At 42.2% G+C, this 25,103-nt stretch overlaps 1 protein-coding gene across 8 annotated transcripts; it reads left to right on the top strand.

Annotated features, from left to right (window-relative positions):
• The first annotated feature begins 1,217 nt into the window (after window positions 1-1,217).
• On the top strand, window positions 1,218-24,308 carry LOC111842315 (CBFA2/RUNX1 partner transcriptional co-repressor 2). Of its 8 annotated transcripts, none has more exons than XM_072712869.1 (12): window positions 1,218-1,376; window positions 4,776-4,894; window positions 13,342-13,478; window positions 14,349-14,587; window positions 16,255-16,344; window positions 17,498-17,679; window positions 18,478-18,719; window positions 19,631-19,716; window positions 21,566-21,758; window positions 22,103-22,171; window positions 22,412-22,602; window positions 23,427-24,308. In XM_072712869.1, the coding sequence occupies exons 3-12, from the start codon at window positions 13,361-13,363 to the stop codon at window positions 23,688-23,690; spliced, it is 1,674 nt and encodes a 557-aa protein (XP_072568970.1). In that variant the 5' UTR covers window positions 1,218-1,376; window positions 4,776-4,894; window positions 13,342-13,360; the 3' UTR covers window positions 23,691-24,308. The 8 variants fall into 8 exon arrangements, with proteins under 8 accessions (XP_072568970.1, XP_023664571.2, XP_072568969.1 ...); XM_023808803.2 differs by having other exon boundaries at window positions 13,338-13,478; XM_072712868.1 differs by lacking the exon at window positions 1,218-1,376 and adding an exon at window positions 3,164-3,722 and having other exon boundaries at window positions 13,338-13,478.
• The last annotated feature ends 795 nt before the right edge of the window (window positions 24,309-25,103 follow it).

Here is a 25,103-nt window from a genome sequence, read left to right as displayed (position 1 = left end):
GCTGTGAAATTTCAATTGCTTAGCTGGGCCTGAGTAAACTAATCAGGTAGGAGCGGACAGAAGCAGACACAGGATGAGTTGAAATGCACTCACTGGCCACTTTCTTTGGTACACCTTGCTAGTTCTGGGTTGGACCCCCTTTTCCTTGAGAACTGCATTAATTCTTCATAGCATAGATTCATCAAGGTGTTGAAACATTCCTCAGAGACTTTATTGACAACTTGACATGATCGGAGTACACAGTTGATGCAGACTTGTCGGCTGCATCTTCATGATGCAAATCTCCCATTCCATCACATCCCATAGGAGCTACTGGATTGAGATCTGGCAACTGTGGAGGCCATTTGAGTACAGTGAACTCATTGTCGTGTTCCAGAAACCAGTCTGAGATAATATGATCTTTCTGGCATGGTACATTATTCTGCTGGAAGTAGCCATTAGAAGCTGAGTATACTAGCTGTGGTGAAAAAGGGATGGATATGATCAGCAACAATACTCAGGTAGGCTGTGGAATTTTAAAAAATATTGAAGTAGTACTATAAGACCGAAATTATAATATATATTGGGGGGGGGGGGGGGGGCACTTTGTGAGCACGTCTGAATTTTGGCTGGAGGTGTCCGCCCCAATATATAATATATTTACGGCCTTGATGTAAATATTAAATCACACTTTATAATACAAAGCGACACAACCACTAACGTCCTCGATCAGTGTATATATTTACTGTGGACCTGTGAAGTAAATGCAATGCAAACGTTACTCGATACGACGTAAGTAACAGATACCTGTATTTTTAACATATACATTTCAATTTCTGAAGTGGCCTTATTATCAATGCAAAATAAAATGGCAATTAAATAATTATGATGATCATAATCATAATTTAAAAAGCAGGAATTTCTTTTGTAAGTTGTTGTAGATATTATGTCAACGTAGAGATCTTGTTGAGCTTTCTAGATTGATTTATAAGAATTTTGTTAGTCTTCCTACAACCATTAGCATTAAACGTTGTAGGCTGGTCACCTGCCGGCTATGTATTATAGAGCACAGTTTCGACTTCAGTCGAAGTAGCACGTTAATTTATTTATGGAATATATTTAAGACAAAATTAGCTAAATTATAATAAAATACACTTATCTGTCCCCAACCATTACCTTCCATGTCACATTAAGTTTCCCGCCCCCAGAATATTTCGATGGGGGCTGGGTTTACCCCCCTGAATCGGTACGTGCTACGTTCCATTCCTAAGATATTCGACAGTCGGCATCGGAAACGTAAGGTGTAGCGTGTTTCTTCATCATCCTCTGCGAATATTACAGACCCATCTGCCAGCCACACACTAGTAACATGGTTGGGATCCCTGCCGCTATTCAATGTAGGTTATGCTTTTATTTCATTATTTACTCCATTGCACTGGTGGCAGCTTCATCGATTGCATGGCCGACGTAGACGTTTGCATTCACTTCCAGATAGCTTGTTTTCTTTATGATATATGGAGCGGGCGTTTTGGTTCTTATAAAATAACTGCTATACACAGACAACGTCTGTTTCAATATCAGGAGCGCGATCTTCTGATACTATATTTCGACGACTTCTGCTAGGCAAACTAACAATCCGTCTCCTTTACATAATGGTTCAGGTCACACATAGTACTGGAAGGATCAAGTATTATGCATTGGCTTTTAGTCTTATTTTCAGATTTGGTGATGAATTGGGATTGCTGGTGTTTAGGATTGTTCATTTTCCACCTGTCTGAAATTGGTTTCTTATTCGTAAAAATCCGTTCCACCTTAAATAGGCATAATGCATGGTCTGCCATATTCACAGCAATTTATCTTGCCAATGTCAAAACGTCTGTTCGAAAGCTTAATACCATCGGATACATCAACTATATTGCAACTGCGATATCCGGTGACGGAAATTATTTTACTGTAGAATTTAAAAAATAATGCCCTTTGAATTTGGCATTTTTTCCATTAAGACCAACTGAAGATTGAAGCAAGTTATCTAGGGCTGCCACAAACGACAGTTTTTCTATAGATTAATCTATCGACTAATTCATGGATTGGTCGATTAATCTAAACAATTAATTTTCCTTCAGAAAATCAGCTTCACTGTTTAATTTAGGTTGATTTTATTTTGACGACAATAAACCTCTATGCTATTGCTGGATTTTAGATAATGTCCTCTCTATTCGGCACTGTATGAGCATTATTTTCACCCGCAATTCGATAAGCAGACTAGTAGTATGCCTAAAAATATTAATGACATGAGTATTGCGATGCCCAGAAGTTAATAGACCAAAATTGGCGTATCCTCATGCTTAATAAATTAAGATAGTGGAGCACGCTGCTTGCGATACCCTGAAGTCGCGACGAAGGAAGGGAGAGATTAGCAGCCACAACATATTTTAAAAGAGGAGATACTGTGGTTAAACAAGGTCAAAAGATATTGGTGATGTGGTGGTACTTTTTGCAGATTAAAGTTTTAATTTTTATTTCAGTTCACTAATTATTTCCTTTTATTTGGTGTCGTTTTCGTTTCAGTTTTAGTCCCAACAAGTCCACTGCGCACGAACGCACAAACGTACGTAGAATAAGACCAGATTTTAGCCTAAACATTTTCACAAACACGTATTCTAATGTAGCAGGCATACAACATTATGGCTTTAACAATTATTGTATTTAGCAGTTACAAGGAGAAAAGATTTTACAAAGCTCTCCGTACTAATGGTAATTTAATAAACATGAATAGAAAAAACGGTGGTTTTGCCCTTTCTGGCGGTCTAGAATATCGCATACATGTATGTTTTCTCGTCCGGTGCTCATGCGTAGCGCTGTAGTACCGCAGTGGTATGACGTATGTCGCACTTCGCACAGTGCAAAACCACCTTTTTCCTTTCTTGATAATTTGAACTACTCCCATAATTACGTAGTGATGTTAAAGGAAAACATTTGTTATAAGGAATTGAAGCATTTTAGATATCATAAAGGTAATTTTGTTAAAGTAATAAAAAAAAAAATGATGCTTCGATTTAAAATATTTATGTCGGCGACGTCATCGACTACGTCAACCCTATAGTTATCTGGTCAACATTAAAACATCAAATCAAAACCTTAATACAATATGATAGAGCAACTATTACCCTTACTATATCCAGAGTTGGAAGATATTTTACTGTAGAATTTTAAAAATAATAGTAATAATGTGAAATATCTTCAAACTCACTATATAGTAAATGTAATAGCTGTTCTATCAGATGGTATTGAGTTTTCAAGCAGACGTTTTGATGTTGATCAGATAAATTGCTCTCAATATGAGAGAACATCCAATTTCTAATTGATTTTTTTTATTTGTATAGTGCATTTTCACAAGATTGCATTGTCTTAAATCACTACACATTATCCCTACCCAGATCCCCTAGTGAACAAACCAGAGGCAAGGAAAAACTCCCAAGTAAGGAGAAATCTTGGGAGCAACCAGACTCAGAGGGAGAGCCCATCCTCCTGGGGCTGGCAGAGGAAGTCAAATTAGCAGAAAATTTATACAGTTTAATTTTAAGGTTTGGGAATAATTGTGGAGGGCAAGCAGGTGATGATGCTGCTTCCAATGGCACGATGGACGGTAGTGGGGCAGCAGTGCATGCAGGAGGGATGGCACAGGCAGGAGGGAGGGCAGACAGGAAGAATGTCACACGTAGCTGGACCATCGCAGGCAACAGGTTAGGCAGGATATATTGATTTTTTTAAAAATGTGCATTAAGCAAAGGTAGAGGAGACCACAGGCAGTGTAAACAGTTAGGTGAGGTAACTGTAACCTGCAAGACTAAACAAGTGAGTTTTTAGTCTAGATTTCAATGTTGAGAGTGAGGCTGAATCTCACACATGTGCTGGAAGCATACACTACTTCACAATGGGTCTAATAATTTTACATATTCTACAGTAAAATATCTTCAATCTCTGGATATAGTAAGTGTGGCAGAGAACTTCTTATGAATATGCCGATCACAATGTTTTTCATTTCAATGGATCTCATTGGGGAAAATGCCAAATTCCGAGGGCATTTTTGAAAAAATTCTACAGTAAAATACCTTCAAACTCTGGAGAAAATAAGTGTAATAATTCATGTATCAGGTGATATTTAGCTTTCTAACAGACGTTTTGATTTTGACCAGATAAATTGCTGTGAATATGGTACGTCACACAGTGATTTTCACCGAGTCTTCATGGGAAAAATGTAAATATCACACGGCATTATTTTTGAAATTCCACAGTAAACTAAAGTCTCTGGATATTGCAAGTGTAATAGTTGATGTGTCACATGGTATTAAGCTTTCGAACAGACGTTTTGACATTGACAAGATAAATTGCTGTGAATATGGCTGAACATGCATCATGCCTATAAGGTGGAAAGGTGCAAAATAAGAAACCAGCTTCAGCCTCGTTTCATCCTCTGTTTTCTTTTCCCCAAATATATTCTTAGATTATTCTGCTTAACAAAAAAGAATCGCAACCAAATTAAATATGCAGATGACATACTGTATGTTTTGAAATAGTTTATGTTGTGTAAGTCAAATTCTAGGGGTTGGCTGAATGCATAATTTAAGTAAATGACCCATATGATTTTTGGCTTTTTTCATCTACACTTTCATGGATGCACATAGAGCTTAGAAACCCTGCATGTGATAGCTAGGGACATCTATTTCTGTATTTTAAGTAACCAGCTAAATACCATTGTCATGTAAATAAGTGCTCTCTTGGTTCTTTTTTGAAAGACGGATCTGTCCCACTCACCACTCAACTGGGGATTAAATCATCAGGCAAAGTTTTGCACCATCTGGACTTCCACAGCTTACCAGTACAATAACACCAGGCACCCTGGAACTGGCTGATGGTAAGTCCCACTTTTCTAGTTGCCCCAAAGGCAGGGATTTATTCGCGCTATGCAGGCTGGGTGTGAGGCACATTCAGGGCATTGTTTAACAGCATTTCTCATTTGCCCCTGTAACTCCACACTTCCATCCACAAAACAAGCAATGTCATCTGTGCACATCATTGTTAATGTTTGGGCAGTTATCAGCACAGCAGTGCTTTCAGCGTTGCTCACTGTAGTGTGGTACCACTAACAAGCTTGGAAAATCTTTGCAGGTTATGCATCATGCATTGCATGTGCACACTAGCCATATTAATATGCCCCTACTGGTTTGCACTGATATTTGAAGTCTTTTCTTAGGTTGTGGTATTATGGTTATGTAGGATATTTTTATTACTGGAAGCATGTGCAGAAAGATGCTTTAACATAGTTGCAAAGTTAACTGAGTTTGTATTTCACAATACTAATTTTATTATTAATAATAGCTAATTTAATTGCCAATACTGTTTCCCTTTTTTGCACCACAGATACAAATAACTCAAAACAGCAAAATTTAAAACAATACGGATCCAGCAGTTAATGCTGCTTGGACCCCTATAAATGAAAAATAACAAAGAAAATTTAAGCACTTCACTCAGCAACATCTTAAACACTAATAGGACTGAATGGAGCTTGTCTTTTGGATCTGCACAAGTGATCAAGTATTGGCTCTACTGACCATTCATTAAAATGTCTGAAAAAATTAAACTTCCTCCTCGTCTATGCACATGACGTCATTACGCATACATTATGGGGAAAGTATTTCTTGTATTTTCAAAATACAAAAATACTGAACATAAAAGTATTTTGATACTAATTACACAATAATTTTTATGAAGCAAGTGAAATACGACGTGTGATCTATCTTGTAATTTTGACAAAACAGGGTTGTCACATTACTTGTTCAGATACCTAGCTACATCTTATTCGACGTAGGGTGTGAGTCGGGACCCTACTCCAAGAAGCGCAGGTCACAAGGCAGGCCACTACACTGAACGCCATGCCAGTATGATTAGACATATTATTTTTTACAATATACTATATGGACAAAAGTATTGGGACATCTGACCATTACACCTACAGGAACTTTTCTGACATCCCATTCTAAATCCATAGGCATCAATGTGGACTTGGTGCCCCTTTTGCTGCTGTTACAGCTGGCACTCTTCTAGAAAGGCTTTCCCCAAGATTTTGGAGTGTGTCTGTGGAAATTTTTGCTCAGGTTGAGGTCATGGCTTTGTGCAGGCCAGGCAAGTTCTTCCACACCTAACTCACCCAACCATGTCTTTATAGACCTCGCTTTGGTCCTAACTGGAACCAAAGGGGAGCTCAGACAGTACAGGGAACAATGAGAGGACTGGCTACAATTTACTGGAGGAGCACATATATCCGGTAAACTCTAATCACCGGTGAGAGACAGGTGTACAGGGTTAGCACATCAGGGCAGAGAACAACCAGAAGAACATCAACAATTGGATACAGCTGGAGAGACTTAGGAGGGTTAAGGAGGACCAGCAGCGACCTCTGCTGGCCTTACTGGGAGTAGATGGGACAGATCATGACAAGTATAAACTGTTGTTTGCCCCATATGGGGCTAAACCGAGACAGAGGAGTGGACTCATTAAAATATTTGTAGGTAGTGTACCATATTTTTTATCATTTGCTTAACTTGGATTTACAGTATGTATCCGTAGCCTTACCGCTATATCCCAGTACAGGTATGTGGGAAAGGGTTAATTCGCACCCTGAGCCTCCATTCCCTAACCCTAACCCTAACCCTAATCTCTCCCAGGGAAACAGAACACGATGGACCTCAACTGCATGGCCCCTCAACATAAAATCCAGACATTTCATACGACGGCTACCACTTTTTTCAAAATCAAGTTGGTACAAATTTCACAAGTCATGCAATTCCTTCGAATACCTGTCACCTCCCCCCCCCCAAACAAATAAATAAATAAATACACAGCGTAGAATCATATTAACAGCCCGTGCAACAACACATTTGTATGGAGCCCCTAAGAGGTCAGGGTGGGAAAATATTTCTTTAAATAGTTTTGCATTACTAATAATTACTGTACTGTGTCCAAATGTACAAAGCAAGGAATTAATAGACTAATAAGTATAAATCTAAACGATTCAGCCATGTCCAGTTAATTGTGCTCTAAGCATTAAACTATGGGGGACAATGCACACCAATTGTGTTTTCATGCATATTTATTAATAATTCACCACCGGTGACTGTAAAAAAGACAGCTGGGCTATTGAATGTGAAGTGCACACACAAACGTTTTAATATTTTTCGAATTTTAATGTTAATTAAAATTCGCTCATAAAGAAATCTGGACAGCCAAAGGGTGTTGCTTACTTTTTGTTGAATATAAAGCTAACTTTACTGCGGTGTCATAGTTAAGGGTTAAACCTGAACCCACTTTCGGATATACCTCCCTTGTGTTCTCACTTGATGATGTACACTATATTTCCAAAAATTATTGGGACCCCTGCCTTTACACACACATGAACTTTAATGACATCACATTCTTAATATATAGGCTTTAATATGGAGTTGGCCCACCCTTTGTAGCTATAACAGCTTCAGCTCTTCTGGGAAGCCTGTCCACAAGGTTTAGGAGTGTATTTATGGGAATTTTTGACCATTCTCCCAGGAGAGCATTTGTGAGGTCAGGCACTGATGTTGGACGAGAAGGCCTGGCTCGCAGTCTCCACTCTAATTCATCCCAAAGGTGTCCTATCGGGTTGAGGTCAGGGCTCTGTGCAGGCCAGTGAGTTCATGTTAAGTATAGTGTTCAGATTGTTACTGAAAACTAAAGTGGGTCTGACACCCTGGATAATTAGTGATGCTGATTGTGATGACTGACAATGCTGAGGTGCTGAGGTGCTGTAGCATCACACCACTTCAGGCAGGAAGGAGGTATTGGTAGGTTCTTGTGCTTTTGAGGCACTTAAGAGAGTCCAGGCCCTGGTTGCAATAGTCAGGTTGAGTGGATGCTGACTGCTCTGTTGTCTTCCCCGAGGTTCATATTCTGAAAGCATGTGCGTGAATAGAACCAGATGCTCAGTGTTTTGCTGGATCGTCTCCCTCTCTGTGTCCTTTTTTTCCCTGCATTTCAGCTGCAGAATCGTGGCCAAGAGTGTCTTGAATTGATTTTCTTATATGGAAAGAGAGAAATCTATTTAATATGCGTGTGGGTTTTAAAAGGTGACTTCTCACAAATGCCTCGCAGCACTGGAGGAAATGGAAAAACTGGGCCAGGCATCTACAAAAGGTAGCATGTAGAAGTCTCCTGGTGGTTTTCTCTGCTCTCCTCTTCTCATTAAATACAGCGCCAGACTCCATTGTTTCCGCTCTACAAGGGTGGGAACAGCATCTGTGAGGAGGTTCTTCTGGCAGATGGGCACACACACATTCACACACGCACATTGACTATTGTGAATGACGATGGTTGAGCAGGTGGAGTTCTTGAAATGAACCTCTTTCTTGCTCCGAGAGGAGAATACGTGAGCACTGGGAGCCTGGTTTCAGCCCCACAGGGATTGTGATGTGTCAGGGCAGCAGGGCCTGGTGAAGGCAGGAAAAGGGGGAGACGATCCACTAGCAGCTCTGAGACACAAGGGGGGTTATTAAGAAACTAAATACACTGGGTAAAACTACAAACAAAAGGACCATGAGGAGTCAAAAAAGCAAAATGGGGAAAACAACAAAGTACAAGAAATAACAAGGAAACAAGGTCTGGAAACAAGGCAACAGAGAGCAGGAACAGGCAAGGGAACAGAGCACAAACTCATAATACAGCACAGTATACCATCAGACACAACAAATCACGATTACCAACTAGGGAAATTAACAAAGGCAGGCGCTTAAATACAATGATAACAAGGACTAACAAAAGGCAGGTGTACATCATCAGAAACAACCAATCAACGAAGGCACAGAGCAACAAGATACAGATGAAGAAAATAACACTAAAGAACACAGAACTAAGGAACCTGAAACTAAGGAAACACAGGGAAATTGAAGAAGAAGAAGAAGCTTTATTTGTCATTGCATAAAATACATGGTATCAAACACGAAATTTAGAGTTGCCACTCTTGGTCAGTGCTTCAAAACTAATATAGTTGAAAAATAACAAATATGTATAAAAAAAATAATAAATAAGTAACACACAGGTAAAAACCCTTCCATTTCACTCTCTCACACACCCACCCTCTCTTCAGCCCCAAGGCAGCCCACACTCACTCACTCATACACTCCCCCCAAACCTATTCACCACTCCTCTCACCCAAAACATTAGTCCCTACCTTCCAGCCAAAACAAGACACTCCCCTGCACAAAGGTATAACATCATAGCAAACATAGCAGCATCAGACTATAATGTTTAGACTATAAATACTAGACTAGGAGACAAATCAAGAAACAAGTAAAACAGAACATAAGCAAGGCAGGGGCAGTGAACCATAAACAAGACAAATTAAACACAGGGATAAACAATATCAAACTAAGGATAAACTAGAACAGGGAAGCAAAGGACTATTAAAGGACTGTGGCGGTCCAGGGAGCAGGGGAAACACGCAGGGGTCTAGTACAAGGACAGGAGGGAACAGGATGGCGAGCAATGGCTGCCGGCCACATGGGGAAGAGACACAAGGACAGGGTCAGACGGGCGCTGACCATGACAGTGATCAGGACAAAGAACCATGAAAGACATGAAATACAGTTACCGACTTTGGGGGAATCAGTCAGTTGGTTTGCACTAATTTCCTGAATTTCTCCAGATGTTTTTCTTTTATCTGTTTACCCCACAATACTGCCCCAGATAAGCTGTTAGATGATAGATGGATGTAAGTTGTTTTTGGTTAGCTGTACCTGGTCGGTTTTCCCCAAATGAACAATACAACAAATACACGTGCATGGCAGTTATTTTTTTCTCAGGTATGTCTGGAGAGAGGAAGATAATGACTGTGGTGTAGAACGGTGTTTCCCAACCCAGTCCTCGGAACCCCAGACAGTCCATGTTTTTGCTCCCTCCCAGCTCCCAGCCAATCAGGAACACTGAATGGTACAGGTGTGCTGGGAGCTGAGAAGAAGCAAAAACGTGGACTGTCTGGGGTTCCCCGAGGACTGGGTTGGGAAACACTGCTGTAGAAATCTACTTAGTAAAACCTACATAAACTGAAATGAACTGAAGTAAGTGTTTCAAACTGAATCAGGTGCTGCTACACCTGATTCAGGGTGTCATGGAAATTGTAAAAGCCAGTTTGGCACCAGCTTTGGTGTTTTTTTATTTCCTAGAGTGCAGTTATTTACATCAGGAGACGTGTCAGTATAAATAAGTTCAATAGATAAATGTTAGATGAGCTTTGTGAGGGTGGTGTGTTCTGTATGATGACATCAGCACACAGCAGGGGAGAGAAAATGAGAGACAGGGAAATGGATAGATGTCAGCCTGTTTCAGTCTCCTGATCCATCTGTAGCCCATCTGTGTCTCTTTGGCACATGATGAGCCTCCTGGGCCACGGTGGAGCTGTCAAGGGGTGGGGGGATGGGGGGGCTTGGTGAGCATGCGCCTGACAGACCAAGGGGTGGAGAGGGAAGAGGCAGAAAAACGGAGGAAGAGTGGAAGAGGAGGGCAGGAATGGCCGGAGAGCAACAGCTTTCTCTCCACCTCTTTCTGCTGGAGCCTGTTTCTATACCGTGTGACTTTTCATGTGGATTATCTCCATTCTCCATGTTCTCATCTTATTCTCACGCTTAAATGCTGAAGGTAAGGAGAGGTGCTTGATAGGGCAGTAACTCAGAATATGTGGCTTTAGGGCACTTTTCTGTTTGTTTCCTACATTTCAGATATGGTTGTTTATTACATCTGTCTAAAGATTACTGGTATTTCAAGAGATCCTGGTATTTATGGATAAAAAAATGAGCTTGTTGTCTTTCTCTTCCAGTGGAAGAACTTCTCTTATTTTGTACAATAAAATGTGACAGATAGTGCAAGTTTATTTTCCATCTAAATGGGAGCAAGCATGTCTTTTACTGGTTGGATTTTGTAGGTGTCACACCATGGAGGCATGGACTGGGGTGCAGAAGGTTTGCTTCCGGCAGCAATCTGGGCTGTACCATAGAGCCTGTGTAAGGGGGTGTTGACAGGTAGCTCATTGTACAATCTGGGCTGTACCATAGAGCCTGTGTAAGGGGGTGTTGACAGGTAGCTCATTGTACAATCTGGGCTGTACCATAGAGCCTGTCTAAGGGGGTGTTGACAGGTAGCTCATTGTACAATCTGGGCTGTACCATAGAGCCTGTGTAGGGGGGTGTTGACAGGTAGCTCATTGTATTCCCCAGACTTCGGGGGATACATTTGTCTTAGCAACAGTCCACCGGCACCACTGCCACCAAAGATGATTTGTTATGTAAAGTGATAACTCAAAAACTGTATGACAGAACTTTTTCAAATTTTGCACCAGCATTATACTGGGGAGGACCTAAAAGTGATTACATTTTTAGACAGATTGATGAAAAATTGAAGTGCCACTGCATAGTGATAGCAAAAAAAATGGCAGTTTTGACACTTGATACTGTTAAGACTACGGCGCAGAAATCATTTGATGGGTCTTTTGCAAACTTCACGGAGACATTGTATGGGTGCCACACTGGATATTATTAAATTCGGGGACAGATGGCCCCCAAATTGAAATGAGTAGTTTTGACACAAACGTTTCTTGACAAATCATTTTCAAACTTTGAGCACCAGAAGTGAGATGTGGCATTATTTTGGTTTAAAGTGAATTAATTGAATTTGAAGATAAATTGTCATTGCTGACACACCACAACAAAATGTGTTCTCTGCATTTAACCCATATGTGACTTTTGTGACATAGCAGGGGGCAGCTAATTCAGCACCCGGGGAGCAGCGCTTGGGGGCGGTACCTTGCTCAGGGTACCTCAATGGTGCCTTGCTGGTCAGGGATTAACACTGTACTCAGAGCTGTCAACCATGAACAACATGAAATGCAGTTACCTTCTTCGGCTGAATCAGTCAGTTGGTTTGCACTAACTTCTTTCATCTGTCTATCCCATAATGCTGCCCGGGATAAGCTGTTAGAAGATGGATGGTAGGTTGTCTCTGGTTAGCCGTACCTGGTAGCTTTTCCCCAAATGAATTTTTCCACTAAGTACATGCGCATGACAGTTATTTTTTTCCCTGGTATGTCTGGAGGGAGGAAGATAATTACTGTGGTGTAGAAATCTAGTAGTAAAACCTACATAAGCTGAAATGAACTGAAGTGTTTCAAACTTTGCTGCTACACCTGACTCAGGGTGTCCCAAGCAGTGATACACTTGTTGTGTGGAGTTCAGTCGAAGACAATATGTATACAAATGTGTATCTCCATGCATAACCAAACATTTCCTTTATACCAGTGGCAGTTTATTAAAGATGACAGGTATCACCAAAAAGACAAAAAGCCTGTGAAGAAAAACTGTGTAAAAAAAACTCTGACTGCTGCGTTTTGTAGGAGCTGAAGTTCATATAAGGATCCATAGAGACAACCATAAGGAAGGGCGGTATAATAGTCCAGCCTAGAAGTTATAAAGGCACGGATTAGTTTTTTTGCGCCGTGGAAGGAGAGCATCTTCCAAAGCTTTTCCGTAGACGGAAGAATGCAGTTCCAGTGATAGTTCTAATGTAAGCATCAAAGCATAGATCTGAGTCATCAAGGACACCAAGATCTCTGGGCACTGTTTGATTGAACAGGAAGACCACCAAGGTCGGGGCTGTCAGACTTACATTGAGCAGCCTCCAGCTATTTGCCCTATTTAGCATAAGGAACTTCTACCCCTAAGAGCTGGGATCACCTGGTTTGACAGATATATGCACATACTTAAAGTGTAAAAAAAATCTTTTCTTTCCTATATTTTCCCCATAATGCAAACATATACTTTTCTTGCATGTCCTAGTTGGTTCTCTTTGATTCACAGAGTGTTACTTTTTTAGTTTTTGTGGTCACTGCTTGTGTCGTTCTCAGTAATGTTTGATTTCTCTGTAATATAATCTCATCATTATACAGTATGTTTGGTTTTCGTAGCTGATCCTGAAACCTGAATAGTGAATGGTATGTGTTGGAGAGGAGGGTTTCCAGCATCCTCTGTGACATAATCTGTGTTTCAAGGAAAGATGACTGAGCTATGATGAAGGTCTGTGGTCGGAGCTGAAGGCAATGCCTCACTGGAGCCCCACATGCCCTGTGACACTCTCTACCCTCCTTCCATTCTTAAGTTAGGTTAACTGACTGATTTTCAACACAGGTCTGTGCCAATGTTTCAGGAGAAGACAAACCTGCTGTTGTACCATTGGGTCTGTTTACCTGTAGCTGGCTCCAATCCATGATATCCTCCTCTTGTTCCCGTCAGACAGCGGAGAGAAGACCCCAGCCATGCCCGGTTCTCCAGTGGAGGTTAAGGTCCTTACCCTATCGGGCCCTTCTGCTATGCCATCTTTGCTGTCGGTCAAACTTTCAGGGCCTCGGTCAGCCTCCTTCTCCTCCACCCCATGTAAGTTCCATCCTCTTAAATTTCACATCAGAATTTCTGCAGACACCTTGAAGTAATTGTGCCCTCAAAGGTACAAATTGGTGCATTTTTTTATGTCAATGTAACCCTGTCCTCTGCACTCAATATGGTAACTCACAGATAAAATTCTTAAACTCAAACCGGCTCATTCAAAAGTCCAGATTAAATTAAGAACGGTTACTTCCCTGAAGAGAGGCCCTCCCTGCCCCCCCACGGCCAACAGAGAAAGGAGAAGAATTCCTCAGACAACACCACTCAAACCCGGCTAATATTCAGCAGGTCTGGTGCAGCTCAGTGGGCCTCTGGCCGTCCGCTGCCAGCCATGACCAACAGATAAATACCCTATTATTCCTGACACATTTACCCTCACATCTTACCTAACAATCTTTGTCTGTGGCCAGTCTAGCACTGGCAATGGACACAAAACATGTTCCTCCAACACTGGCAGAGGCCAGAGATTTAAAGTTAGTCTCCAGTCCATTCTGCCAGCGCCCCCATTCTTCTGTTTTGGTGTCCATCTGAATTCTACGCTCCGCCCTCGTCACAGGTGACCCTTATTAACATGTTGAGAAGGACTGTAACTAACTCCACTTACAACAGTTGCCTGTCCCTTCATTCTTAAATCAAAAAGTGATTAATGATGATCAGAACTCTAATTGCTGCATTTTTCTTCAACTTCGACCATGGGTTCAGTACTAATGTTTTGGTAATAGGCTTTCACCAGTGTGAGTTCTCATATTCAGATATTATATTAATGAAGTTTATTGTTCTTACAAATGGCTTCATGGTGTTCCTAACTTCTGAATACATTAACTGTAACTCACTTTCCCCTCACTCTGTTTTGTTGTTTAGTGACCAATGGGATGAACCACTCCCCACCCATCTTGACCAGTGCACCCTCCTGGCCCCAGCGTTACAGCAGTGGTCCGCCTTCCTTATCCTCCGCACTGGCTAACCAGCAGCTCCCGCCGACCTGTGGGGCCCGGCAGCTCAGCAAGCTGAAGCGCTTCCTCACCACACTGCAGCAGTTTGCCAATGACATGTCGCCTGAGATCGGGGAGAACGTGCACAATCTGGTCCTGGCACTGGTGGTGAGTTTCAAGTAGCCAATGGCTCAGTGGCTCAATGGCATCTCATTGTGAAATGTCTGCCTACCAGTGCACCAGTTTACTTTTAGTAATTTTTTTAAAGAAGTGGTTATGGTGAGCAGCTATATTAGGACGTGAGGTTGCACCTGCTTATCGAATTCTTCATGCCGTCCAGACAAAACTCTTTTCTGGCATTTTGAAATCTTGGCGATTAAATTCGTCAAGCTAATTTTGTTTCAAATATTTCAAAATACTATGCTATGCCGTATTACCGTAATTCTGTCCAAATCCATAACAATTTTAAAACAGTTCAGATGTTTACCCATTTCACTATACTGCTTGTATTTGTTTGTTGCAATACATCTGCCCTCTCCTGGTTTGTTGGAATATCATTGCTGGCCGCGTGTGTCCATAGACAAATGTAGTATGTGCACTGTCATGCATGGATCATAAAGGCATGGAGAATAGTGAAGTATGAACTCATTTACCAACCGTTCTTAAGAAGAAATTTCTTCTTAAAAACAACTTACGCAGTTTTCACGAGGATTCTGGCATTCATCAGTGTCGTCTTATTTGGGGTTTGTTCTTAGGTAAGAACCGAATATAGGCACATTTGAGTGCTGACAAGTCTGCAAAATTACTGCTTATTGTGTTTTTTTCAATTCTGTAGTTGTATAATACTAATGAAGTTAAATTACAATAATATTTGTATAATTTATAATAATAAATGTATTATTTTTTAAGAATTTAGCTAGTCAATGAGGGTGGTGCCGTGGTCAGTGTTGCTGTCTCTCAGCAAGGAGGTCCTGGGTTTGGTCCCGGGTCCTTTCTGTGTGAAGTTTGCACGCTTCCCCCTGTTTTTGCTTGGGGCTCCAGTTTCCTCCCACCTCCAATCAACCTTCTCTGATTGGTGAGCCTAAATTGGCCCTGTGTGTGCACCCTGTGGTGTGTTGGCAACTGCCCCGGGTCGGTTACTGCCTGTGCCCCTTGTTCCCAAGATAGACTCTGGTCCCCCCATGATCCCAGTTGGGAATCAGCGGTTTCAGAAAATGGGTGGATGGAAATAGTCAGAGTGTCTTAATTATTTTTATTAAAAGGAGTAATAGCATCCCAGGCACCTTTTTGTGTTATTTTATGTCCACTACTGTCACTACTAAATATGACAGTTTGTTTGCTTCACTTTCTACCAAACTAGTGAAGTTTTTGTTTTGCAGTCTGCAGCTCCTCTGAGATTTTCATTCTTCTCTCTCAACTTTTCTTCTTAATTTCTGTGTGTGGTTTCTGTGTGTGCACATGTCCCTGTGGTCTCATGCCCTTTTATGGGGAGTTATGGGTTTTTTACCTAAGCTAATTAGGAACTTCTGACATGCATTTTCAATTTGCGAGAACAATGGGATTCATGATTATAGGAACACATTGCTGAACAATTCTGTGGTTTAAGGACACATCAGGTATGTGGTGCAGACATTTTTAGAACCTTCTTAGGACCTTTCTCAAGAAGATATTTAAGAAAAAATATTGATATTGATATTGGATGATATTGGGGAATGAGACCCAATGCTATGTAAAAAAATAGCTGCACTTGGAAACAAACCTGGATCTGCAAAATGTTCAAGATTTTTCTAAATTTTCAATCTCTTTCAATTAAACCTCAACCAATGTCCCCATAGAATTCTACAGTCACCATTGAGGAATTTCACTCCAGGCTTCAGGAGGCCACCAACTTCCCCCTGCGACCCTTCGTCATCCCATTCCTGAAGGTACGTCCTCCTTTCATTCTAGGAAGCTGGAGAGGCTCTGAGGCCTGGTCATATCTAGAACTGAGCAGCAAATTATAGAATCCAGGTTTATTGTATCATTTGATATATTTGACAGGCTAAATTAATGTCTAGGACATTTAAACATCCAAGAAATAATATACCAGATATTAAAATGGGTACAGTATTACAATCAACTGTCAACTTGGGAAAAAAAAAATTTAAATACATTATCTGGAGCCAGCGAAATAGAACTATGGACCCCTATTAAAAACTACCCAAAATCAACTTTCATAGGTTAGGTATACACTAAGTCTACACATTGTTGTTTGTTTTTCTCTTTGTCTTTGATGCATGGAACCCTGGTGAAAATTACATTTGACACTAATACATTGTCTTCAGGCAGTTTGTTGGCTAACTTGTCCCCCACTTGATCCCTTACGTTGTCAACATCTGTGTCACTGGCTGTCTGTTCATGGGCTACTTCCTTACATCTGGAGTTGATCGCACAGTTTTTTCACTCTCTTGGAGCACCTTAGCTGACCCCCTGTGCCACAGAGGATAGTCAGCCAACACACCACATATGCGTATAGGCATTCACATCACATGCTGGTTCCCATTACACAGAATACTGTCTGGATCCACTCAGCAGGCTGAATGCTGGCAAAAAGGCAGAGTGCATTGCCTTGTATGACCGAGGAAGGGGGTGGAGGAACATATAACATCCACACACTGCATAAACTCAAACTCAGGTCCCGGCAGTGTGAGGCGACAGTGCTAACCACTGCACCACCATGCTGCCCTGCTAATAAACAAAGAAATCTCTCATGTTAATCCTTTTGTCCATAATGTACCTATTCACACAGCTGGATATTTTATGAGCACATCAGTTGAGGTGACAATAGCAAGAGGCCTACTGAGGTTTGGACTGACTAGCAGCTGGGGAGATAAATTGTGTGTCGAATGAGTTACTGGATCCATAAAGTAGATTTGAAATGAAAATATCATTCGTTTGTAAATTGTGTCTGTCTGTCCTGGTTATGAAGATTTAACACCACACCAGGTACACAAAGCAAGTCTGACTTCTGACTTCATCTACTGATATTTCATCACCGCTCTCACAGTGATGTCCTTGTGCCTTCCTTTGGCCTCGTAGGCCAACTTGCCCCTTCTCCAGAGGGAGCTATTGCGCTGTTCCCATGCCACCAAGCAGACTCCTGCCCAGCATCTGTCCCAGCCTGAGCACCTGCACCGCAACACTGGTCTGACAGCCTCTCCAGATTCCTCCGAGCTGCTGAAGGATCCCAATGAAGCTCTTAAGCGGCACAGTCCTGACAGGTGAGGCTCTGACATCAGCCCTTAGGGGGGGGGGGGGGGGGCATCTGTGGGACAGTGGCATGATGGTTCCCTGCATCAGGAGGGTTCAACCTTCCTCATACCACTGACCTCAATGAAAATAGACCCTCTATTATTGTAACAATAAGTGCATCACCTTCACACTGCTGCATCAATCAACATCACGAACTATATTAGCACACAGAGATCGCATTAGGTTTTTTTTCTGCATTGGACACTGAAAAACAATGCAGATATCCCCTGACACCCGCGAACGAGCCACAGTGTTCCAGAAATCTGTCATCCTGGCATTTAGTGGTGGCGGAGAAGTCGGCAAGAACTTTAACTGCTGCACCCGGCTGGCACATTATTCCGGCACCCTCTATCCCTGGTCGGCAATGTTTCAGCGCCTGCCAGTCAACAAATCTTGCCACCTGCACGTCAGGATTTTAGAAAGCAACACTGTTACAGTATTCCAGTAAAATTTGGCGTGAACGGAAATACAGCGAGAATGCTACCTAAGGCTAGCCAGCTGCCCCTCCCCCCCCTTCGCAGTTGTCCCTGTCCGTCTTGTTGAAATCAATCTGCATAAGGTGGGTCTGACGATGGTTGAGCATCAGTAGCCCATATAACACTTATTTTATATTGCTTTCTAAATTGCATTTTCAATACACACTTTATTTTTGGTCACAGTGATAGTCAGCATTGATTTGGGAGAAGCCAAGAGCTCATGCTGACTGTGACTCATTAGTTCATTATGGTTTAATAGTGCTGACCTTGTCTGCTTGTCTTTGTGACCAGGACCAAGGAGAATGGCTTTCATGAGTGTCCCTCAGGGCTTTTGGAGCCCCCAGCCAAGCGTGTGTGCACCATCAGCCCTGCCCCCAGACACAGCCCCATCCTGCCCCTTGGTGGGCAGCTGCACCCCATCCCACCACCCTTACAGCACCATGCTCTGGAGGACATTTCTGCCCCTCGCCTATGCCAGGAACCACAGCGCCCCCTGGGGCTCAGTGAGTTGAAAGACAGGCCACGTCATCAAGGTAATTGCTCAGTTTTTTCAGTATTCATAATTCATTGCAGCTGTACAAGACTAAAAGCTGTGTGTGGGTATTAAAAAGCCATAGTATTCCATTTTGTTGTTAAAGTTTCAGTTAAGACTATTAATATCTTTAAATGCTGCTTAGTGGCCAGGCATGTGATTATTGCACTGGGATGAGGAGCAGGACTGATGCTGATGACTGCTCAAGAAGCAGGCCATCTTCTGAGAGTGGTGGTGCAGCTGGGGGTGTATTGGTTGTTGGTGGAGGTGGGACATCTATATTTTGTGCATGTGGGTGGTGTTGGTTGTTTTTTCCTAGTAAGTAGGTGTGTGTGTGTTGGGGGGGAGGGGCATGTATATATTACATTGTGGGTACCAAACGTCCCCACAATGTGGTAAACACCTTTTATTTAGACCTTGTGGGAACATTCTTTTGGTCCCCACAAGGGGAAACTCGTTTTTATTTAAAATAAAACACTGTGAATACAATCAAAAAAACTAAAATAGCCAAAAGCATTATATTTTGTTTGGTTGCTTATAGTTAAGGTTAGGGCTGGGTTGAGCTTAAGGGTGTCATATTTAGGATTAGGGTTATGCCCATAGAAATGAGTGGATGGTCCCCACAAAGAAATAGATACCTAATCTGTGCGTGTGTGTGTGTGTATATGTATGTATGTATTAATTTGTATATATATATTGTCCTTTGTTATATTGGGAGATCAGTAAGTCTTGCCCCATCTGTTAACCATAAGCATATTGATATTATTGATATATAACAAGCGTATTGATATTGTAGTAGGTGTTTAAAAGGGAGGAAATGCATCTAAGTAAGGTGAGTAATTAGTTGTTGGTTGATCTGGTCTAAATCTTCTACGAGAAGTTTCATCATTTTATTACTTTGAATTTAACCAGGCATTGATGGGGGCTATTGTGAAGAACCAGTTGACCACAGATTGACAGACACAGAATGGGCTGATGAATGGAGGCATCTCGATCATGTAAGAGCCTTTCTGTTGGTGTTGGGGCTAAGAACCTTCTCCCTACTGTCCAGCATTTATCTGTTTTACCAGCATGTTCCGTCTTGTGTGTTTTTTGAATAACATTCTCTTGTTCAGTTAAGGCTTTTGAATTTTATTCAATAAACGTTTTTATAATGTAATGAAACTTATTGTATTACTGTTACAAACTATTTAAAAGGGGTACATTTTCAAGTTCCGTGGTTCTGGGGGGGACAGGGGGGATTTGTGCCTCCTTGATAACAAACATCCCCCACTATGTTCCCTCTAAATGTGTAGGCTACTTGGGTCTCAAATAAATGCATTTGCGATGAACTTTGTGTGCACTGGGGATGGGTGGTACACGAAACTAAGCATTTTTACATAAGTCAGTCATTTATGGGTCATTTTAGTTGGTGAAATGCAGCACAGTTTAAATAAAGATGGCTAAAAAAACAAATAAGGCTAATATTACAGTTTTTATTATTATACTAGGGGACACGCTTATACAGTGCAACATTTCTGACGCATATGCAACTAAAAATCATTGTGTGCAAATTACAAACAATACTGCCTAGCACATGTGCGAATTGGACTGAGATTCACATTACACCACTACCTGTAGTTCAAGCTACATTGAATTCAATAGTAATTGTTGCGTAGGCTAAAAATAATATTCCCAGCATATGTCACAACGCTAAATGACCCAGTACTATGGATTCGAAACAAAGTAACTGGCACTTATGCTCAACAAATAACTACCGCAGTGATAGACACTCCACTTTTCCCTGAACACTTAAAAGGTTGAAGTCTATCAGTAATGACCTAATGTTAGTTAACAATGAAAAATTAAATCAATTACTTCCTTCAAGAGGGATGTTGATGTTATTATGGAGAAACTGGGAGATAACATCGTTTCAGAAGGAGGCATTGATTATCATCACTGGACAATGAAAAACATATTTCAAAGAATCCAATATTTCAGAAGTGTGAAAAAACACATTTTCTACAAAACTACTTTATAAAATAAACCTTAAACAAGATAATGAGACTCCCTTAGTCCCACAAATAGAAACCTATATAAATAGAATCTTTACACAGTCATCAGTGAACAGTTTAATGTTTTAAATGAAAATTGATTGTTGTCAGCGAACACAGAATTGTGTTTCTTATCACGCGTTCCAGTGTTGCATAGTTAGTTTGAACCTTGTTGAACTGTTCTCTACATTCCAGGAACTCAGTAGGTTATCGACTGCTAGTCTAAATGTTTGGACATAGGACTGGGTGATATGGAAAAATATTTTAATATTTTATTTTGAATAAATTTATAAAACCGAATTATTAACTGCCTTATGAATTCAATAAAACTTTATTAATGGAGCATGTGTCAGCGCCTTCCTTGGGTTTCATGGAATAGTGTTTTAGTGAAGTTTGTTGAGTGAGTTCAACATTTTTAAACTTATTAATAGCATATGTGCTAATTGTACAAATGACTAGCATAGAACCCTGATAGAGGAGCCAATTTAAAGGGTTATTCACTTCAGTTGCAGGAAATTTGTGATGCAAAAGTTAGATGGATTGTGGAAACAACGGATTATAACAAATATATATTATAATGGAAAAAGACCAAATACATCTTAAATGGTCTCCGAACATTGGATGTAAATAATATTTGCTAGAATAAAAATGAAGAGTCCCAAACAATACTAAAATAACTGAAATAAACATTGCAAAATACTCACTGGTTGTCTTTTTGCCTGACACTGGAATTCAGTGATGGTGAATGCACTGGAGAACACCTTGCCGGGTGCTGCTAGCCTGCCTTAATAACTAATACCCCCTCTTCCTATAGGGGCTGAACGGCATTGTGGACATGGTGGAGAAGACCCGGCGCTCCATAAACGTGCTGCAGCGCTGTCAGAAATCTGACTGCGATGAGCTCCATTACTGGAGGAGGCACTCCAGTGAGCAAGAAGAGGCAAGGAAGAGTGGACCGGCCCTTGGCAAGTCCCACAGCTCCCATGGTGGGGAAGGCATCACTGTCAGTGAGTCAGAATTTTGCCTCACACAGTGCCATCTAGTGGCCCCTCTGGGTTTCGATGTTCATGGGCACAAAGCGGAAGGATTGCAGTAGCACGCCTGCCACTATGTGGCCCACAACAGGTGTCGCTCCGACTTGTCTGGATGGAGACAGATGGCTTCGCTGTTGTACTGGGAGTTGGTTTTGGCTCCCCGGCCTGTGGCCATCTGTGAGCTGCACCCGGCCGTTATGTCCTCCTGCCATATCTGGCTCAGTAACAGGGGTCTCTGTGAACTGGCCCACTGTGCTGCACTCTCTATGTCGCAGAGCTGAAAACTCAAGCCTTCCTGTCTTTTCCACCCTTTGCAGTGGCCCAGAGAGACTTTTCATCCCAGCCAAGTTCTGGTTGTGTGCCTGATGAGGTCTGGAGGAAAACTGGTAAGAACTAAAAGCTCTGCAATTCCTGGGCAAAGGCCTTAATTCCCTTGGCTGCCACTGGGCAGCTGAATATCGTTTCTCTGTCACATTCCACCCCTTGTCCACCTAGGCCACCATATGTCACATGTATCACAGAATTAGTGTAGCGTAAACACATGATAAGCATTATAATGGAAACCTAGTGCTTTAACGAGTGTGCCGAGCTCTACACATGAACACTACTTTGACACCTGTCAACAGAAGAAGCTGTGAATGGGGTGAAGCGGCATGCTTTGGATGAAGTTCAGAAGGCTGTGGCAGTGGCTGAACAGAGAGCCTTTGAGATGATTGCTGTAGAGAGGGCCAAGATGGAGAAGACTCTGGCTGAAGCCAAGCAACAGGCCACCAAAGATGCCATCCAGGTCATCAATGAGCAGGAGGACTCCAGTGAGGTGGGGGCCTTTGCTGAAGAGTACCCATGGTATCTGTCTGCTTTGCCAAGACGTTCTTCATTTGGTTCAGTTCTAGTGCAGACCTTATGGGCGTGAAGCAAGCACTGGTGAACTTGGGGGGGGACTGCCCCCTAGTAGTTGAGAAAATGTTGCGAGAACTGGTGAAAACGCTGCTATTGGCTGCCCTTCACATGGAAAAAAAAAAAAGATTGCATGTCATCTTGGGCGCCCCCTTCATGTGAGATTGGTATGATGATGTACCTTGCAGAGCAAGAAAATGTGATAAAGTGCCTTATAAGGTACCCTTACAGTGGTCTAAATGGTCGCTATGGAAACCCATCCAGTTGAAAAGGATGTAGTTATGAAGTGCTCTCTAAGCCATCTCTGCGAGATTAAGTGGTTCAAAGGGTGTCCTTTCCAGTGCCCTCTGTGGTACCCTTTCAAGTGAGCAAGCATGATTTAGTGCCCTCTGGGGTACACTTCCAAGTGAGCAAACATGATGAAGTGCACTTGTAATGGGGAGAAAGTAACTCTAATGGGTGCTCTTCTAGTGGACAAAATGAGATACTGTATTCCACTATGAGATGCAGGTTCCAAGTGCTAATAAACTTAAGTAGTCCCTTTAATAGGCTATGGTGAAGAACCAAGATATACAAGCATTGGGTTCATACCATATTTTAGCAACCCATCCATTTTAGTATAACGGTATTGTGGTTAAGTTGTTTGCCCAAATCCTGTTGACAGTAAAGTTGTTTGGTTATTTGTCCATACAGCTTACTGGGAAAGGAATTGTGTTCACAACCAATCCATTTTCCCTCCCTCAGAATTGCTGGAATTGTGGCCGCAAAGCCAGTGAGACATGCAGTGGCTGCAGTGCTGCCCGCTACTGTGGTTCCTTCTGCCAGCACAAAGACTGGGAAAGACACCACCTCATCTGCAGCCCTGGCCTCCAGGCTCAGCCAAAGGCCCTCTCAACTGATACTGTTAGTGTGGTTCCTGATGCCGTTTCCAGCCCTGACACAGAGAATGGAGGCTCCCGGACCTCCACACCAACCTTTGTCCCTGCAGCAGAGTCCAATGGACACTGAGGTGACTGTGCCACGTCATAAATCAGCACAAATAGGGAGTGACTTGCAAATCTGGCCATGTCTTCCACCTGAGATGGCTTAGATACAGGGATGACCAGCTCCTCTCTTATAGGGCTGTTAGGTTCAGTACAGCCTCTTCCATAAAGTGAATGGAACAACTAGAAAACCAAATGGCACATGGAAAATTGCTGTTGATTATTTTGAGTTTCCCAAAAAACATTCCCCTCTAATATCTGTAGTAATCTTAGAAGTATTTGGGTCAAAATCTAGGCCACAGTGTTCAGTGCTTACTTTGGGTTTATTATTAGCTTATGTATATAATCCTGTGCGGGAGTGTCCTATTAATTTAAAATGTTAAACTGTTGTTGGCTATGTGCCATGTAATTGGAAAATGTTGTCTAAGAGCAGACATTAGTATGGGGGAAAATGTTTGGCCATGTGGGGGCAGCAAACACCAGTGGAAGGTTCCAATGAGAAGAATAGATTGCAACCTGTCCTTTGCAAGTACTTAGCACTTGTTTGATTTTGTTTTATCTTTGTATGTTTCAGAGCTTATTGTATATTGATTAATATGTCTATGTCGCTAGTCAATAAATAATAAATGTCACTCTTCCTTGATTTGACTAAATTGGTTTATTTACAGCATCTGACTCAAAAAAAGTCAGAGTGTCATACCAACAGTTCAACCTGAGCTTCTAGATTGCATGGAGATTTCAAATTCCATCCATCCATTCATCCATTATCTCCTTATCATTATCGCTTATCCGAGGTCGGGTCGCGGGGCAGCAGTCTCAGCAGGGAACCCCAGACTTCCCTCTCCCCAGCCACTTCTTCCAGCTCCTCTGGGGGAATCCCAAGGCGTTCCCAGGCCAGTCGAGAGACATAGTCCCTCCAGCGTGTCCTGGGTCTTCCCTGGGGCCTCCTCCCAGTGGGACATGCCCGGAACACCTCACCAGGGAGGCGTCCAGGAGGCATCCTAATCAGATGCCCGAGCCACCTCATCTGGCTCCTCTCGATGCGGAAGAGCAGCGACTCTACTCTGAGTCCCTCCCGAATGACCAAGCTCCTTACCCTATCTCTAAGGGAGAGCCCAGCCACCCTGCGGAGGAAACTCATTTCAGCCGCTTGCACTCGTGATCTCGTTCTTTCGGTCACTACCCACAGCTCTCGACCATAGGTGAGGGTAGGAACGTAGATTGACTGGTAAATCGAGAGCTTTGCCTTTTGGCTCAGCTCCTTCTTTACCATGACAGACCGATGCAGCGCCCGCATCACTGCGGACACCGCACCGATCCGCCTGTCAATCTCCCGTTCCATCGTCCCCCCACTCGTGAACAAGACCCCGAGATACTTAAACTTAAACACTTGGGGGAGGACCCCATCCCCGACCCGGAGAAAAATTTCTACCCTTTT

The sequence above is a fragment of the Paramormyrops kingsleyae genome, chromosome 6, assembly GCF_048594095.1.
Source record: "Paramormyrops kingsleyae isolate MSU_618 chromosome 6, PKINGS_0.4, whole genome shotgun sequence".
In the NCBI taxonomy this organism is placed as follows: domain Eukaryota; kingdom Metazoa; phylum Chordata; class Actinopteri; order Osteoglossiformes; family Mormyridae; genus Paramormyrops; species Paramormyrops kingsleyae.
The sequence above is the reverse complement of the archived record's forward strand: the minus strand, read 5'-3'. Positions and strand labels throughout refer to the sequence as shown.